Below are 16418 nucleotides of genomic sequence, written 5' to 3' on the forward strand. Positions count from 1 at the left end.
AGTGAAACCAAAAAATCAAAAATAAATCATTTAATGATGTGTAAAGTCATTCTTTATTTAACAATTTACGAAAAAAAATTTACCACCCTAAATCTGAAAAATTCTTTTGGGCAGCGGAAATTTTATGTTTGACACAATTGCCTTTGAAAGTCACCTGCTTGATCGCGGGTTAAACAAAAATCGGGAAAATTTGCGGGATCCATATTTCGACCGAAAATACAGTATATGGAAAAATAAATATATTAAATAATAAAATACAATAGCAGAAAAGAAATATGAAAAAAATATATGTATATTATTTGTGACTGCTGATACTGTTATATACTTGTGACTCACAAAAAAAATCTTCACAATAACCTACTTCTCTCAAAAAAATCGAGGGTCAGTTTTAACTTCTTGTTGCTTGAAAATGAGTGAAGTTTATGAAGGTGCTATTGGTATCGACTTGGGTACTACCTACTCTTGCGTTGCTGTATGGGAAACCGCCAATGTTGAGATTATCCCCAATGACCAAGGTGCACGTACCACTCCCTCATTTGTCGCTTTCACCGAAACTGAGCGTTTAGTCGGTGATGCCGCCAAGAACCAGGCTGCTATGAACCCTCGTAACACCGTTTTTGACGCCAAGCGTCTTATTGGTCGTCGTTACGAAGACCCTGAGACTCAAAAGGATATTAAGCACTGGCCCTTTAAGGTTATTGACAACAATGGTATCCCTACCATTGAGGTTAACTATTTGGGCGAGAAAAAGCAATTTACTGCTCAAGAAATTTCCGCTATGGTTTTGACTAAGATGAAGGAGATTTCCGAAGCTAAGTTGAACAAGCGTGTCGAGAAGGCTGTCATTACCGTCCCCGCCTACTTCTCTGACTCTCAACGTGCTGCTACTAAGGATGCTGGTGCCATCGCTGGCCTTAACGTTCTTCGTATCATCAACGAGCCCACCGCTGCTGCTATTGCTTACGGTCTTGATGCCAAGTCCGACAAGCCCAAAAACGTCTTGATTTTCGATCTTGGTGGTGGTACTTTTGATGTTTCTCTTTTGAAGATTCAAGGTGGTGTCTTTGAAGTTTTGGCTACCGCTGGTGACACTCACTTGGGTGGTGAAGATTTTGATAACGCTTTGGTCGAGCACTTTATTCAAGAATTCAAGCGCAAGCAAAAGATTGACATCTCTGACGATCCTCGTGCTCTTCGTCGTCTTCGCTCTGCTTGTGAGCGTGCTAAGCGTGCCTTGTCTTCTGTTACTCAAACCACCGTTGAGGTCGACTCTCTTTCCAACGGTATCGACTTCTCTTCTAGCATTACCCGTGCTCGTTTCGAGGACATCAACGCTACCACATTCAAGGCTACCATTGATCCAGTCGCTAAGGTCTTGAAGGACTCCAAGGTCCCTAAGGCTGATGTTCACGACATTGTCCTTGTCGGTGGTTCCACCCGTATTCCCAAGGTTCAAAGACTCGTTTCTGATTTCTTTGATGGCCGTGCTTTGAACAAGTCTATCAACCCCGATGAGGCTGTCGCCTACGGTGCTGCTGTTCAAGCCGCTGTCCTCACCAACAAGGCTGACTCTGACAAAACTCAAGATTTGCTTTTGTTGGATGTTGTCCCCCTTTCCTTGGGTGTTGCCATGGAAGGTAATGTTTTCGGTGTTGTTTGCCCTCGCAATACTCCCATTCCTACCATCAAGAAGCGTACTTTCACCACTGTTGCTGACAACCAAACCACCGTTACTTTCCCTGTTTACCAAGGTGAACGTGTCAACTGTGCTGAAAACGAACCTCTTGGTGAGTTCCAACTTACTGGTATCCCTCCTATGCCCCGTGGTCAAGCTGAGTTGGAAGCTACTTTCGAGTTGGATGCCAATGGTATCTTGAAGGTTACCGCTGTTGAAAAGACCACTGGTCGCTCTGCTCACATTGAAATCACCAACTCTGTTGGTCATCTTTCTTCCACTAAGATTCAAGAGATGATTGAAAACGCTGACAAGTTCAAGCAACAAGACAAGGATTTCGCCAAGAAATTAGAGGCTAAGAGCCAACTCGAATCTTACATTTCTAACATTGAGACTACCATCTCTGAGCCCAATGTCATGATGAAATTGAAGCGTGGTGACAAGTCTAAGATTGAAGCCCAATTGGCTGAGTGCATGTCTCAATTAGAACTTGAGGACACTAACACTGATGCTCTCCGTAAGGCTGAGCTTCGTCTTAAGCGTACCGTTCAAAAGGCCTTTGCATCCCTTCGTTAGATAAGCTAAACAACATGAATTAAGCTTTCGAAGGATTTGTTCATATGCAATTATTGATATCATATAGATACATTATCTAGGACTACCAAAATGTAATTATTACTCGGATATGTACGTTTATTTGTAATTTGAAAGGCAGCATAATTTGAGTGCCTCAAGGCTGGGATAGGTTTGATACTTAAATAAGAGAATCGTTAATTGTGTCCGAATAACACGCTGTAGAAGTAAGTAGAATTTGATTGAGAATCGCTTTTAAAATAGTAGCCCTTAGCTTCGCAAAGATGACTTTTGAGTGTTTTCTATATGTACGGAAGGTTTTCTGTTTGAGCAGAAAATTTGGTGGTGACAATTACCCTGTTGGCCACGCTTAAGTTGCTTGCAATTTTCTAAGCTCACAGAGTTTTCCTTTCGATTAACCTCCCTTCTTGTCATGGGTCTGCTAAATTATAGCAATAAAGTATGTCTAGCTCCCATGGTTAGGATTGGGGAACTTCCCATGAGGTTATTAGCACTTCGATATGGCGCTAATCTAGTATGGGGGCCAGAAATTGTGGATAAAGCTCTTCTGAGTGGAACACCTGTAGAAAGAGTCGTAAATGGTATGTGTTAGTATGAATTACAATTTTAGAAGAAAGATGAGGATTAAATCGATATTGGTTGCTCGTGTAATTACATTGTTCACCCATGCACTTTCGTTTTTCAATACTATATTTGATGAATTATTTTTTTTATTAACTCGTGTAATTACATTTTTTGACATTTATTTAATTGAAAAACAAATTTCTTCTTCCTAATTGTGTTATTTTATTCAGTTATTATTGACTCAATTTAAAATAGATAGGATCAATTGCATCGATTTTGTTAAACCACCTAGCAATAAGGTGTTGTTTCGTGTGCATCCGCTTGAAGCTAATCGATTGATTTTTCAACTCGGAAGTGCATCCCCAGAACTTGCAGTGGAAGCAGCAAAACTTGTAGCTAATGATGTTGCAGGCATTGACTTAAACTGTGGTTGCCCCAAACATTTTTCTGTACATGCTGGAATGGGAGCTGGCCTTTTGAAAAATCAAGATCGTCTAGTCAGTATTCTCGATGCTCTAGTGAATGAGATCGGGAAGCCTTACAAAATTTCCATAAGTTGTAAAATTCGTTTATTAGAGACAAAAGAAGATACCCTAAAATTGGTAGAGCGCATATGCGATACAGGAGTTCGAGCAATCACTGTTCATTGCCGTACAACTCCAATGCGAAATACTGAGCCTGCAGATCGTAGTTATTTATCGGAAATTGTAGGCGTCTGTCGAAATAAAGATGTTTCGATCTTAGTAAATGGGGATGTCTTAAGCTATAATGATGGATTGGATGTTATTGAGAAATATGGAGTCGACGGTGTGCTTATCGCCAGAGCTGCTGAAAGGAACGTATCCTGTTTTCGAATAGAGGGCCCACTTTCTAGTTTTAAGGTTGCCGAGGAGTTTTTGAAAATGGTTTGTACTTTGCTTGTTTATTCATTACTAATTGTTGATAGGCTCTTGAGGTTGATAATAATTTTGGGAATACTAAATATTGTTTAAATCAAATCATGCAGGGTTCATTTCGGAAAAATGTTCGACAACTCGCTCAGACTGCTAAAACTTATGAAGACTTGAAGAAGGCATTTGAGATCGAATACAAGCATTCGGATGCTTCATCGGTCTGCCCTACTTTAGAAAAAGAAAAATCATTGGTTATATCTTTTGTAGATTTGCCCAGTTTTTTGGAGTCTTTATTAGCGTCCAATATTTTAAAGCAACTAAGTAGGCTTCATTTCACAAAAATCTTTGCAGTAAGTGAAGAGGAAGATATTTGCAAGCAGCTAGACGATATTCATGAGAAGTTTTTGTGCCACGGAATTGCACTTTCTTTAATTTCAGCTGATAACCTAGCTTCTGCAATCGCTAGTGCTCATCTGGTCATATGCATGGAAAAAGACGAATCTATTATGAATGAGGCTGTATGCGATCAAAAAATAACTATTCGTTTGCCGATCAATTCCAATACGAATGAAGCTGTAGTGGAATGTGAAAATAAGTCAATGCAAAGCAAACATGCATTGGATATAATTCAAGAAAGGATAAAGGATTTAGAAGAGAAAGCTCAAGTCGTTTAGTTTTTCGTGTAGTTAAAAAGTTTTTGTATAGTTTTGAAGTACTTACTGAGCATGTTTGGTTAATGAAAATTATTCTTATATCTTTTCGCTGCTTTGGTAAAGTTGAAGCATGGATTCTATCGTCTCCCATAAATGAAAAAAGCATTTTTTATTAGAATTATTATTGAGTTGAATCCAAAAATTTAATTGCTATTATTTAGGAAACAGAGTGTTTTGAGAGCTTTGTTATATTAAATTGAATGACGATCAAATACAAGCTAGTACAGAAATACTTATGGTTAATTGAATTTTGAATGATATTTTTTCTACCAATTTATTAATAAATTTTTTGAAAGAAGATAAAGTAGCTAAATACTTCGACGTGTAATTTCGAACGTATACTACATAGCTGACCAGGGTAGATATCAAACGATTTTTACTACTACCATTGTAAAGCCCTAACAATGAGTTTTCGTAAATATGCCTTAATTACCGGCTCCAACAGGTAAAATATTATTAAGATATCTAGAGCAACACAGTTAATGATTACAGTGGTCTTGGTTTTGGAATAGCTACGCGTCTTTTGCAGTTCTACCAACCGCGTTTGCAAGATGAACCCGAAGTATTCACGGTAATTCTTACATGCAGGAGTCGTGAAAAGGCAGAAGATGCCTGTAGAAGATTGAAAGAATTCTTTCCCGATAGGAAAATACGGTTGGAATACGTTTTGTTAGACTTGTCGAATATGGCATCAGTGGAAGCTGCGGTGCAAGATATCGCTACTAGATTCCCTAAATTAGATTTTGTTTACCTAAATGCTGGTGCTTGGGACCTGGAAGGTATTCAATGGCTAAAGGCTATCTTTTCTACTTTGATCAACCCTATCCAGGCACTGACGCATCCAACCTTTTACAAAGAGACTGCTGGACGTGTGAGCAATGACTCCCTCGGTTACATATTTGAAAGTAATGTTTTTGGTCATTTTTATTTGGTAAGTTTTTTCACCTTAATTCCGTATGTTAGTACTAATTTACATAAGAAAAATCGCCTGGCCGAACTAAAAGTGCTCCGTTCGTCAACAAAGGTAGTCCTTACAAGCAGTTTAGTAGCAGAAAAAAAATCCCTTGATTTTGAAGACCTACAATGTTTTCACGGCGAGCAACCCTATCAATCTTCAAAGCGTTTGTTAGATGTGTTACACTATGCAGAACTTGAAAAGGGACTCCCTTTTGAACAATACCTTGTCCATCCCGGACTATGTACTACTAACATGTATGAAACTTTCCTCGGTCCTATATTGGTTATGTGTGCAAAGCTCGGTTTCTATATTTGTCGCTTACTTGGAAGTCCTTGGCATACAATTTCTCCATACGTTGCTGCTTTTGCTTTTCTTTGGACTGCTTTACATGCTACCAAAGAAGATCAATCTATCAAGTGGGGAGCAGCCGTGACTCGTTTTGGTCATGAAAGAGTCCTCTCTACTCCTGTGGAATTAATTTTGCCTTCAGAGCAAGAGAAAGCTTTAGAATATATGACAAAACTTTACCAGGAATGGAAAAAGAAGCTGGTTTCGTAAAGGGAAACATTTACATATTCTCTTGCGCGGAGGCCTTGATAAAAATCTGGAGTACCAGTTAATTTTAAAGTGCACGAGACGAGGGGAGTTATGAAAGAACAATCCCTGATTCATTGCATTCTCAGTAAAACATTTTGAAAATTGCTTTTATCAAATTTTGCTACAATCGGTATAGATATCTTGACAAAATGAATAGATAAGGGGATTTTAACCAAGTCTGGAATATAGTTTATGTCTCAATTTAGTTAATACAAACATACGAATTTATTAGAACCTCGGACTCGGAAAAGTTTATATGAAGAATTCCGCGAGTTGCCGTCTTTGTCTCATGCTAGCTATAAGACCGCATTTCGTAAATTGTGTATCTGGATATATTTTATCAACCAGCAAAATTAAATTATGAAAAATAGCAATAATTCAAGTTATTAAATTTTTCTAATATTACACTTCGAATTGAAGGCTTCCTCATTTTGTTCAGCTGTTTGCTTTCTACAGGCATGAAAACAGGAAACATAATTAAACAGTACCTCAATTATTCGAAGATTAGCCTTCACATAACAGTTTATGTGATGGTACGATAATTTTAGTATGATAATTACGAGCTTGTAGATTCCACAGGAACTGCAGCAAATGCATCCTTAAACGTGTTGGTATCGTACTTACTCAGAAGTTTACTTCTCTATACAACTTTCACCAGACACGATCTGCCTTCCTTTTGAGTTAAAAAGAGGCCATGGTACTTCATCAACGTTTAAAAAGCGAATGGTCATATATAATACTTGAAGTGTAAGGAAGTCTGGGATAATTTGTTTCACTGACATACTTAGGGTTGGAGGTACTACCCCTATAGATGAAATAGACGATATTTCTTTACGACATCTCATCACATTAGCTCTAAATCAGTCATTTGGAATATTTGGGTCTGCAATTCCTATTGATTTTTTGCATCGACAATCAAAATTTTTGTATCTAAGGTGCCATAAAGAGTATGTCAACTACTGTAATTGTAATGTGCTATTTTACTTACTGAACAATAATAATAGGGATAAAAAGAAAGTCCTTGTGGCACTCGGATCCTATGTTCGCGAACCTGAACAAATAAGACTTATGGTATTACACGCTTCAGACTTTCCTTGTCAAGCGGTTCCTTTTTCATAAGTAAAAAGGATTGTATTATTATTATGTAAATTACTAGTTATTTAAAATGAATTGCTTTTAAAACCTACTTGTAGATTTTGTACACTGTATTTGGACGCGTCCAACTCCTTACTCTACCTCATCCTTTCCAGAAGCTCAACGTCCCAGTTGAAAGGCACATTTAATGTGGTATTTGCTTTATGTCAACCATATTTCAAGACCTAGTGGACTCTACAGTTATAAAAAATGCTGTCCAAGGCCAATTTACTTCTCTTGTATCTAATAACCTAGTGGTAAGTAAAGTGAATTCTTTACACCTTTTTGAGATTGAAAAGATTCAAAAAGATGAATCCAGTTTCCCATTAGATGATTCCTTGCAGAATGAATTCTCCACCAGCATAATCGATGAAAGTCAGGCGTTCATGGAGACAAATATGCATCTCATACGTACCAATGAACAAACTACCTACGTTCTTAGACTCGTTTCTCAAGTTAAAGTCTTCGGGACTATAACGGAAATATCGGCTTTGAAGGGAAAGGGAAGTAATGGGTGTGATTTGTTAATTATGCTTACCGACTATGCAAAAGTATCTACGTTGGAATGGGATATGCAAAGTCAGAGCTTCGTAACTAATAGTCTTCACTATTATGAAGATGTCAAATCTTCAAATATATGCTCCTCTCATACCCCTACACAGCTCTTGGTGGATCCGGATTCCGACTGTTGCCTATTACGATTTTTAACTGATATGATGGCTATTATTCCATATCCAGCTAACGAAGATTTGGATATGGAAGAGGCTGCTATAGAAAATTCTAAAATTTCTTCATCTTATGCCTACAAACCCTCCTTTGTCTTAGCTTCTTCTCAACTGGATGCTAGTATTTCACGAATTCTTGACGTTAAATTTCTATACGGATATCGCGAGCCTACACTAGCCATTCTATATAGTCCCGAACAGACTTCTACCGTTACTTTACCATTAAGAAAGGATACCGTTCTCTTTTCATTGGTAACTTTAGACTTAGAGCAACGCGCTAGTGCCGTTATTACTACCATTCAATCACTTCCCTACGATATCTACGCATCGGTTTCAATACCTACGCCTCTTGGAGGTTCTTTATTGTTGGGTGGAAATGAGCTTATATATGTTGATTCCGCTGGCCGGACTGTCGGTATCGGCGTAAATTCTTACTACTCAAAGTGTACTGATTTCCCACTTCAAGACCAGTCTGATTTTAACCTGGAACTAGAGGGGACTATTGCCATTCCCTTAACAAGTAGTAAGACTGAAACTCCCTTTGTCGTATTGGTGCACACGTCCGGTCAATTTTTTTATCTAGATTTTTTACTTGATGGTAAATCAGTCAAAGGACTGTCATTACAAGCTTTGGATTTAGAAATTAATGATGACTTTCTTAAATCAGGAATCACTTGTGCAGTGCCTGCTGGCGAAAATCTTGTTTTCTTAGGTAGCCAGACTACTGACAGTTATTTGCTTCGTTGGTCTCGGCGTACTACTAATGAGGAGGTAAGATTGGATGAAGGAGACGATACTCTTTATGGAACGAACGATGCTGAAATGGATGATATGCTTGATATTTATGAAACAGATGAATCCGTGGGTTCTAAAAGGAAGATTGCTTATGAAAACGGCCCGCTACGTCTAGAAATATGTGATGTATTGACAAATATTGGTCCAATTACTGACTTTGCCGTTGGAAAGGCAGGATCGTACTCCTATTTCCCTCAAGACAACCATGGACCTCTGGAATTGGTAGGTACAGCAGGAGCTGACGGTGCTGGCGGTCTTGTTGTTTTTCGGCGAAACATATTTCCATTAATAGCCGGTGAATTTCAATTTGACGGCTGTGAAGCACTATGGACCGTTAGTATTTCAGGAAAGCTACGAAATATGAAAAGCAGAATACAAGCTCAATACTCAAATCCCGAGTTAGAAACTTATCTTGTACTTTCTAAAGAGAAGGAGTCGTTTATATTTTTGGCAGGTGAAACCTTTGATGAGGTACAGCATTCTGACTTTTCTAAGGACTCGAAGACACTTAATGTCGGCTCTTTGCTTTCCGGTATGCGTATGGTTCAGATATGTCCTACTAGCCTGCGTGTATACGACTCAAATTTACGTCTTACTCAACTTTTTAATTTTAGCAAAAAACAAATAGTCGTCTCAACAAGCATTTGTGATCCTTGTATAATCGTTGTCTTTTTGGGTGGTGGAATCGCTCTTTACAAAATGGATTTAAAATCCCAAAGGCTGATCAAAACGGATTTACAAAATAGACTTTCGGATGTTAAGACAGCTTCTTTAGTTTCCCCTGATAGTTCTGCACTTTTTGCAAAGCTTTTTACCTATAACGAAACCCTTAACGCCAAGGGTCAAATAGCCAATGGAATGAATGATTCAGCTTCTGAGACAGATTTGGATATTCAACCTAACCATAAAACAAGTAATAATGATCAAATGGGGTATGATCAGTCAGTAAGTGCTGATGATGTTCCTGAGGTTGACAACACCATCGTCACTGAAAAAAATGTTAGTAATTTAGATCAGGAGTCTCTGGAAAAACATCCAATATTATTTGCTTTGACTGATGAAGGTAAATTAAAAGTTTACAACTTGGCAGATTTTTCCCTTTTAATGGAGTGCGATGTTTTCGATTTACCACCTACATTATTTAATGGGATGGAATCAGAGAGGACCTATTTTAACAAAGAATCCAGTCAAGAACTTGTTGAATTACTTGTAGCAGATTTAGGTGATGATTTCAAGGAGCCACATTTATTTCTCAGGTCAAGACTAAACGAGATTACAGTCTACAAAGCATTCTTATATTCTAACACTGATAAGCATAAAAATTTGTTAGCTTTTGCTAAAGTACCACAAGAAACAATGACAAGGGAATTCCAAGCAAATGTTGGGACTCCCAGAGATGCAGAATCTACAATGGAGAAAAAGGCTTCAAGCTCTGTTGATCATTTAAAAATGACAGCTTTAGAAGTAGTAGGCAATCACTCCGCAGTTTTTGTAACTGGGCGGAAACCCTTTTTAATTTTGAGTACTCTTCACTCAAATGCCAAGTTCTTTCCTATATCCTCCAACATACCAATTTTATCTGTTGCACCTTTTCATGCACACCATGCGCCACAGGGTTATATATATGTAGATGAAAACTCATTTATTCGCATTTGCAAATTTCAAGAAGATTTTGAATACGACAATAAATGGCCTTACAAGAAAGTTTCTTTAGGAAAACAAATCAATGGAATAGCCTATCATCCTACAAAAATGGTTTATGCTGTTGGAAGTGCCGTACCGATTGAGTTTAAAGTAACTGACGAGGATGGAAACGAGCCTTATGCGATTACTGATGACAATGATTATCTTCCAATGGCCAACACCGGTTCGCTTGACCTTGTTTCCCCCTTAACGTGGACTGTTATAGATAGTTATGAATTTCAACAATTTGAGATTCCCTTATCGGTTGCTTTGGTTAACCTTGAAGTTTCTGAAACAACTAAACTGAGGAAGCCATATATCGCTGTAGGGACCTCTATCACCAAAGGTGAAGATATTGCTGTTCGCGGATCTACATATTTATTTGAAATTATTGATGTCGTGCCTCAACCCGGGCGACCAGAAACTCGTCATAAATTGAAATTAGTGACTAGAGAGGAAATTAAGGGTACAGTCGCGGTGGTATGCGAAGTTGATGGGTATTTGTTGAGTGGTCAAGGCCAAAAAGTAATTGTACGTGCTTTGGAAGACGAAGACCATTTGGTTGGCGTTTCTTTTATTGACCTTGGGAGTTATACATTGTCTGCTAAATGTTTGCGAAATTTGTTATTGTTTGGCGATGTCCGACAAAACGTAACGTTTGTCGGTTTTGCCGAAGAGCCATACAGAATGACTTTATTTTCTAAAGGTCAAGAAGCGCTCAACGTATCTGCTGCAGATTTTCTTGTGCAAGGTGAGAATTTATACTTTGTAGTGGCCGATACATCTGGAAACTTAAGATTACTTGCATATGATCCTGAAAATCCCGAATCTCATTCTGGTGAAAGACTTGTAACACGTGGAGATTTCCATATAGGAAATGTAATTACTGCTATGACGATATTGCCAAAAGAAAAAAAGCATCAAAATGCCGAGTATGGTTATGATACGGGAGATGACTTCTCTTGTGTAATGGTAAATAGTGATGGTGGACTTCAAATGCTGGTTCCGATTTCTGATCGGGTGTATCGTCGTTTGAACATTATCCAGAACTACCTTGCCAACCGTGTTAATACGATAGGCGGCCTAAATCCCAAGTCCTATCGTCTCATCACCTCCCCATCCAACTTGACTAATCCAACTCGACGAATTCTCGATGGTATGCTCATCGATTACTTTACATATATGTCAGTTGCTCATCGACATGAGATGGCTCATAAATGTGGTGTTCCAGTATCCACTATTATGAATGATCTGGTAGAGTTGGATGAAGCTTTAAGTTATATGTAATTGGGCGTAGTTATTTAAAAATTTTTTTTGCATATTTTTGAAACTAAAGGATACCATGATCTATAGCAGGATGCACTTAACAAAAACAACATAAATGATGGCAAAAGTAATAATGCAAATATTGTAAAAGGATGCTTTCATTATTAGTGTTTGAAGCTCATTTTCTCGCGAAGATTGACGTACCATATGATTTGGTAAAAGAGTAATTTACTTAACATTAGTATAAAAGCATCCTATACTTTGTATATACATGTTTGTTGACAAGGATATGATGAGTACAAGGTATGTTAACCACTGATCATTTTTACAGGCTAGGATCCTTATATATAAATACCAAATTCATATACGGTCAACGGCTTGGGAATTTTCAATTTCATTCAACCTGTGAATAGGTTAGCAAACGCTTTTATGCATTTCATTACCTATTATTATTCCTCTATGTGTTTATCTCCCAGGATAGCAATATGCGATAATTCTGACAATTATCGTGTATATACAAACAAAATTGTTAACTTGTATAAATGATCAAAATTATTAATAAAATAGATCAATTGAACATACGTGCATCATTTAATTAAGCTAGGTTATTTCATCGAAATTATTATACTATACAATATTTTATTTACATAAGACATCAATAAGTATTACAGTAAACGCACCTACATAATATTATATATGGATAGCATGAAAAATCAACGTAGTAATTTGGTATTCATAAAAAGACCTTAACATACCGTGTAGCTAATAACACAGTGCAATGTATTGTCCTGTATATTTCAATACCTTCATCTCCGTTATTCAAATACGCATAAGGTAAATCTGCATCACGTAGTAAATTGGTGAAAAGAATCAGTTAGTCATTGCTTTTCTCATATCCATCAGTCTCTCTTTTTTTAATGTTTCGGATTATTAGCAAAGCAACGTTGTTTCAAGATTCACAACGGTTCCACACTTCTATACTGTCGCCCAGATGTGCATTTCATAATGGTGGAATTTTGCATAAAAAAGCTAAGGATAAAGATGTTAAGCATGATCACGATCCAGAATTTGCTAATTCATTTAATAAAATGTTGAAAAGCTTTGAAGCAAAAATGCAATTGGTTCACGAAAAGTTGGCTAAACGATTTCAAGAGGCAGTTGTTTTACCGAGTCAAGGAAATTTCACTCAACTAGAAGCACTTTTCATACCATCCAAAAGCATAAAAGCTCCTACTCCTAGTCGTCTGCTTCGAGAAATTGCAGCTGTTAGTCAGAAAGGTTCTCAGCAAATTATTATTCGTCCATTTGAAGACGTTGACATAAAAAACATCCTAAAAGCAATTGAAGATAGCAGATACCCGTTTGTAGCTAATAAGCTGAATGCATCAACAATTGAGGTGAAGCCACAACGAACCACTTTAGAAAGTCGGCAGCAGTTGGCCAAAGTATTAGAAGGATACGCAAAAGATAGTCGAGAACAGCTGTCTGCAATGCGAACTGAATTAAAAAAAGAGATTGCAAAAAATAAGAAAAGTAAAGCTTGGACGTCCGATGATTGTTATAAAGCAGAAGCGGAAATGCAAACAGCTTTTAAAAATGCCATCAATTTGCTTGATAGCGGTTTGAAATCAGCTTTGAAAAAGGTAATATAATCTCAATTACGCCAGATTTAATATCTCTTTGTGATGTATATTCATTTCATAGTAATTTTATAAACACGACTACATTATGTTTTCGATATACCGAACAAAATTGTTGAGTAAACTCAATTAGAGGTAGCTAAAATGAATGTGAATCTATTATTTACCGAGAAAACAGTTATTGCCTGAATTGGAGGTGCCTATGTAATGTATAAAATAAAATAAAAAAAATAAGTGAAAACTCCTAAGTCAAAAAATAGCAACAAAATGACTGAAAGTGCAGTCTGATAATAAACAATGATCACAATAAATATTACAAACGGCATGTAAAGCGGGGTTCAACTTACCAAGACAATTGAAATGAACCGGAAAACGTCTATAAGTTTATCACAATTTATTGGAGGAAAATAACACCAAAGGCTCAAGCAGTACGCTGTATCCTACAAAACAAATAGCCTCGTCTAGTCGTATATATAAATCTTAACAATAAGGCGACAACAAAAAAGTCAAGAGCATATTTTTGAGAGAACCGATCAGATATGATTAAAGTCGTAATTTTTGCCATGCTCTACTCTAGGACTTTACCGCTGCGAACTTCCTTTCCAGTTTTTTTAATCGTTTGTTCTACGAGCTCATATGGTTTGTCTGTGGTAACGATAACCTCTTGTTTTTCGACCGAAATGGATTTGTCTTCAACACCTACTCGACATTACTTAATTAGTACACAGATTCATCAACAAAATTCCTGAAAAACCATATATAACAAATACTTATATAAATGTAAATCTAAATACTTAAAAAATGACTTTTTTTAAAACGCACCCAGACGAGTTAAAACGCGATCGATGGCATTTTTGCAGCCATCACAAGCCATAGCAACGTTAAATTGGTACTTCATTATCAGATGATCAAAAATTCAACGAGATTTGGACAAGAAACTGTTAATTAACTTTTTTGTAACACAAATAAAAACAGTATTTAAAATTCAAGAAAATCCCAATTTTAAGAATTACTTTAGATGAGAAGGAGGGAAACGATAAGTTGGAAAATCCATTAGTAAAAGCATTTAGACGTAATGCAAGGAGGTATCCTTAAAAAAATAACGAGAGAGATATATTTGCTATAGATGTGTGTCAGTAATAATGCACTAAGCTATGATACACTATGTTGTGTATCACTATTTGTCATTACTTTGAATACTATTTAAATTCGCTTTTGAAACATGCATGAAGGAATTTCCATTTATTAACAAGTATGTAAGCTAACAAAACAAATTCAAAGAAAAAATTTAATAAAGTTTGCGCCTAAAATTGCTTCCTTACTTCAATGACTAGTTACTAACAAATTTCTAATAAAAATAATTATAATATTACTTACTCATACATATTGCATCCGCTTTTTGTAGATTGCAAACAAAACACACCGTAGTTTTACATATCATTAAATAGTATACCGAGATACGTAGCTGATGGTTGTATCCTTTAACGAAACCATAAAAATCGTTATAAGGGTTTTATGAGGTATAGAAATGTTGTCGTTAGTTTAATTGATTCAGTAAACAAGAGCAATGCAAGCAGTGGTAATGGATGTTTCATAACGATGTCAAACACTGAGAAATTAACAATAAAAAGAAGGTGAAAGAAAATAAAAAGGATCCCGGCTCATTGACGACTTTCAGATGATTTTGCTAACTCTTCACATTCTTTACAATACCAGATCCCCTTCGGTGGTTCTACTAGACCAACGCAAGGTAAATGGAACCATTCTCTTTTACAATTTTCGTTATCACATCCAATCATTTGTCCATAGGAAACTTGTTGACAGTAACAGTAAAGTTGCTCACCTTCACGGCTGATATCACTTGAATCTAATGTGTCGTGTTTGACAAGTGGTTCCCCATTTGTCTGTTTTAAACGAGATTCTGATCTCCGCACTGGTCGCCTCTCCGTAGATTGCGGCGCATGCTTTGTACTCGATAATGGAGGTGATGATGATTTTCTAGGAACAGCATTTTTTCGACGCTTTGTAGGGGTGTGATAAGAAGATTGCGGCGATGAAGCGTCTTCAAAGTTGTTATATGAAGACGACCGTTCCTGAGAGGAATATTGCTGGGAATGCTGGTTATTTTGATGCCGACGGGTTTCCCGTCTCCTTTCAGAAGTTTGAGGAGTCACAGTAGAATGATAATTCATTAAAGCTCGATCGTCTGGATATCCCAATCTCAATTGTTGGGGAATCTCCAATTCAACATATTCAAACCCAGCATCCAAACGGTCGATACAACTCTTGATATTATTCATTGCGTCTGTGGCCAAACAAATCTTTGAATCAGAATATGGAAGTATCTCTTTTAGTGTCTTTTGTAATCGCTCACATCTTTCTTCTCCTGACAATTCGTCATTTTTCTCGTTTTTTAGAACCACACCAATTTCCTGTATGACATTTTGACGGATATCTAAGATTTTGTTAACCACACGTTTTAAAAATATATATTTCACTTACCTCGTACTTGTGCATCGATCTCTTTCAAACTCGTGAATTTTCCACATACTGATTCAGGGACTGAAACAATGGCTGTAAAATGTTAATCAATGTGTTTATTTTCGCCTCTTACCATCTGTGAAATCATTTAAAGCTGCAAATATTTCAATTCCACTCGTCCCCATGATATTGACACTAAGCACGTTACGTTGTGCTGAGTAGGAAATGTATGTCCCACCTACTTCTCTCACTTTACTACATCCCTACGTGAAATAGCAAAATTGTATGTTTAATCTATTGATAGAAAGAAGTGATTCTATTATAAGCGACGCGTTTTAATGTACCAGAATTCTAGTATAATTTCAGCACTGCTTTGAACTGTAATTTTTAACGACATTATGTTAGTTCAGGTAATATGAGCCTTCTTGTTTAACCATACATTTCCAAATAATCAATTTATTTTAGATATCGGTTCTACTACTCAGTTAGTTGCACCTTCATTATAATAGCAAATTTTGGATGTCCGAAATATTTTTCCTTTTCACAACCTTCAGTGAATTCCAGATAATTGAGAAGTACATATTAAAATTCTTACCCAAAATAGACCGAGATTTACTATATCTTAAAGCTCAATACATTCTTATTTTTCCATTCTTCTCATTTGACTTACATACGATAGTGTATATACCAATATCAAACA

The 16418-nt window shown here is 36.8% G+C and overlaps 8 protein-coding genes and 9 long non-coding RNA genes across 17 annotated transcripts, besides 1 other annotated feature; 8 read left to right on the plus strand and 9 right to left on the minus strand.

Annotated features, from left to right (window-relative positions):
- Positions 1–349: 349 nt before the first annotated feature.
- sks2 (ribosome-associated molecular chaperone Sks2) lies at positions 350–2465 on the plus strand. Its single transcript, NM_001021346.3, has one exon. It carries the CDS (start codon positions 410–412, stop codon positions 2249–2251), a length of 1842 nt encoding a protein of 613 aa, NP_595438.1. The 5' UTR covers positions 350–409; the 3' UTR covers positions 2252–2465.
- SPOM_SPNCRNA.5021 lies at positions 2413–2706 on the minus strand. Its single transcript, NR_194377.1, has one exon. It is a non-coding gene; the product is annotated as a non-coding RNA (long non-coding RNA).
- Positions 2662–4552, plus strand: dus2 (tRNA dihydrouridine synthase Dus2). Its single transcript, NM_001021347.3, has 3 exons — positions 2662–2850; positions 3089–3738; positions 3780–4552. The coding sequence occupies exons 1-3, from the start codon at positions 2682–2684 to the stop codon at positions 4398–4400; spliced, it is 1440 nt and encodes a 479-aa protein (NP_595439.1). The 5' UTR covers positions 2662–2681; the 3' UTR covers positions 4401–4552.
- SPOM_SPNCRNA.5022 lies at positions 3108–4432 on the minus strand. Its single transcript, NR_194378.1, has one exon. It is a non-coding gene; the product is annotated as a non-coding RNA (long non-coding RNA).
- Positions 4553–4820: 268 nt separating the features above from the next.
- erg27 (3-keto sterol reductase) lies at positions 4821–6389 on the plus strand. The gene is made up of 3 exons (NM_001021348.3): positions 4821–4884; positions 4932–5370; positions 5419–6389. The coding sequence occupies exons 1-3, from the start codon at positions 4844–4846 to the stop codon at positions 5953–5955; spliced, it is 1017 nt and encodes a 338-aa protein (NP_595440.1). The 5' UTR covers positions 4821–4843; the 3' UTR covers positions 5956–6389.
- SPOM_SPNCRNA.1412 lies at positions 4851–6310 on the minus strand. Its single transcript, NR_150293.1, has one exon. It is a non-coding gene; the product is annotated as a non-coding RNA (long non-coding RNA).
- Positions 6390–6650: 261 nt separating the features above from the next.
- pop8 (RNase P and RNase MRP subunit Pop8) lies at positions 6651–7113 on the plus strand (the record flags this gene model as incomplete). The annotated part of the gene is made up of 3 exons (NM_001021349.2): positions 6651–6741; positions 6783–6941; positions 6999–7113. Exons 1-3 carry the CDS (start codon positions 6689–6691, stop codon positions 7111–7113), a joined length of 327 nt encoding a protein of 108 aa, NP_001018786.1. The 5' UTR covers positions 6651–6688.
- A 110-nt stretch (positions 7114–7223) lies between these two features.
- cft1 (mRNA processing protein Cft1) lies at positions 7224–12182 on the plus strand. The gene has a single exon (NM_001021350.3). It carries the CDS (start codon positions 7293–7295, stop codon positions 11616–11618), a length of 4326 nt encoding a protein of 1441 aa, NP_595441.1. The 5' UTR covers positions 7224–7292; the 3' UTR covers positions 11619–12182.
- SPOM_SPNCRNA.5023 lies at positions 7525–7831 on the minus strand. The gene has a single exon (NR_194379.1). It is a non-coding gene; the product is annotated as a non-coding RNA (long non-coding RNA).
- Positions 8248–9541, minus strand: SPOM_SPNCRNA.5024. The gene has a single exon (NR_194380.1). It is a non-coding gene; the product is annotated as a non-coding RNA (long non-coding RNA).
- Positions 9866–11816, minus strand: SPOM_SPNCRNA.5025. Its single transcript, NR_194381.1, has one exon. It is a non-coding gene; the product is annotated as a non-coding RNA (long non-coding RNA).
- Positions 12183–12360: 178 nt separating the features above from the next.
- Positions 12361–13193, minus strand: SPOM_SPNCRNA.5026. The gene has a single exon (NR_194382.1). It is a non-coding gene; the product is annotated as a non-coding RNA (long non-coding RNA).
- rrf1 (translation termination factor Rrf1) lies at positions 12515–13411 on the plus strand (the record flags this gene model as incomplete). Its single annotated transcript, NM_001021351.3, has 1 exon — positions 12515–13411. One exon carries the CDS (start codon positions 12515–12517, stop codon positions 13247–13249), a length of 735 nt encoding a protein of 244 aa, NP_595442.1. The 3' UTR covers positions 13250–13411.
- Positions 13341–14275, minus strand: atx1 (Cu chaperone Atx1). The gene is made up of 2 exons (NM_001021352.3): positions 14060–14275; positions 13341–13936 (listed from the first exon to the last, which is right to left on the minus strand). The coding sequence occupies exons 1-2, from the start codon at positions 14133–14135 to the stop codon at positions 13806–13808; spliced, it is 207 nt and encodes a 68-aa protein (NP_595443.1). The 5' UTR covers positions 14136–14275; the 3' UTR covers positions 13341–13805.
- Positions 13942–14193, plus strand: SPOM_SPNCRNA.5027. The gene has a single exon (NR_194383.1). It is a non-coding gene; the product is annotated as a non-coding RNA (long non-coding RNA).
- Positions 14276–14368: 93 nt separating the features above from the next.
- Positions 14369–14624: an LONG TERMINAL REPEAT.
- png2 (chromatin modification family protein Png2) lies at positions 14536–15915 on the minus strand. Its single transcript, NM_001356122.2, has 4 exons — positions 15852–15915; positions 15740–15811; positions 14615–15692; positions 14536–14558 (listed from the first exon to the last, which is right to left on the minus strand). The coding sequence occupies exons 1-3, from the start codon at positions 15901–15903 to the stop codon at positions 14899–14901; spliced, it is 918 nt and encodes a 305-aa protein (NP_001342766.1). The 5' UTR covers positions 15904–15915; the 3' UTR covers positions 14536–14558; positions 14615–14898.
- SPOM_SPNCRNA.5028 lies at positions 14809–16415 on the plus strand. The gene has a single exon (NR_194384.1). It is a non-coding gene; the product is annotated as a non-coding RNA (long non-coding RNA).
- Positions 16416–16418: the final 3 nt, after the last annotated feature.

Source organism: Schizosaccharomyces pombe (genome assembly GCF_000002945.2).
Source record: "Schizosaccharomyces pombe strain 972h- genome assembly, chromosome: II".
In the NCBI taxonomy this organism is placed as follows: Eukaryota; Fungi; Ascomycota; class Schizosaccharomycetes; order Schizosaccharomycetales; family Schizosaccharomycetaceae; genus Schizosaccharomyces; species Schizosaccharomyces pombe.

Bases quoted from the DNA above. Each gene is read 5' to 3' on its own strand.
- png2 (NM_001356122.2), bottom strand. From the start codon at position 15,903: ATGGGGACGAGTGGAATTGAAATATTTGCAGCTTTAAATGATTTCACA. The intron at 15,812-15,851 runs GTAAGAGGCGAA...AACATTTTACAG, and splicing joins TTTAAATGATTTCACAGATG to CCATTGTTTCAGTCCCTGAA. The intron at 15,693-15,739 runs GTAAGTGAAATA...ACAAAATCTTAG, and splicing joins GATCGATGCACAAGTACGAG to ATATCCGTCAAAATGTCATA.
- cft1 (NM_001021350.3), top strand. From the start codon at position 7,293: ATGTCAACCATATTTCAAGACCTAGTGGACTCTACAGTTATAAAAAAT.
- atx1 (NM_001021352.3), bottom strand. From the start codon at position 14,135: ATGAAGTACCAATTTAACGTTGCTATGGCTTGTGATGGCTGCAAAAAT. The intron at 13,937-14,059 runs GTGCGTTTTAAA...AATGTCGAGTAG, and splicing joins TCGCGTTTTAACTCGTCTGG to GTGTTGAAGACAAATCCATT.
- sks2 (NM_001021346.3), top strand. From the start codon at position 410: ATGAGTGAAGTTTATGAAGGTGCTATTGGTATCGACTTGGGTACTACC.
- erg27 (NM_001021348.3), top strand. From the start codon at position 4,844: ATGAGTTTTCGTAAATATGCCTTAATTACCGGCTCCAACAG. The intron at 4,885-4,931 runs GTAAAATATTAT...TAATGATTACAG, and splicing joins TTAATTACCGGCTCCAACAG to TGGTCTTGGTTTTGGAATAG. The intron at 5,371-5,418 runs GTAAGTTTTTTC...AATTTACATAAG, and splicing joins TTTTTGGTCATTTTTATTTG to AAAAATCGCCTGGCCGAACT.
- dus2 (NM_001021347.3), top strand. From the start codon at position 2,682: ATGGGTCTGCTAAATTATAGCAATAAAGTATGTCTAGCTCCCATGGTT. The intron at 2,851-3,088 runs GTATGTGTTAGT...AATTTAAAATAG, and splicing joins TGTAGAAAGAGTCGTAAATG to ATAGGATCAATTGCATCGAT. The intron at 3,739-3,779 runs GTTTGTACTTTG...AATTGTTGATAG, and splicing joins CCGAGGAGTTTTTGAAAATG to GCTCTTGAGGTTGATAATAA.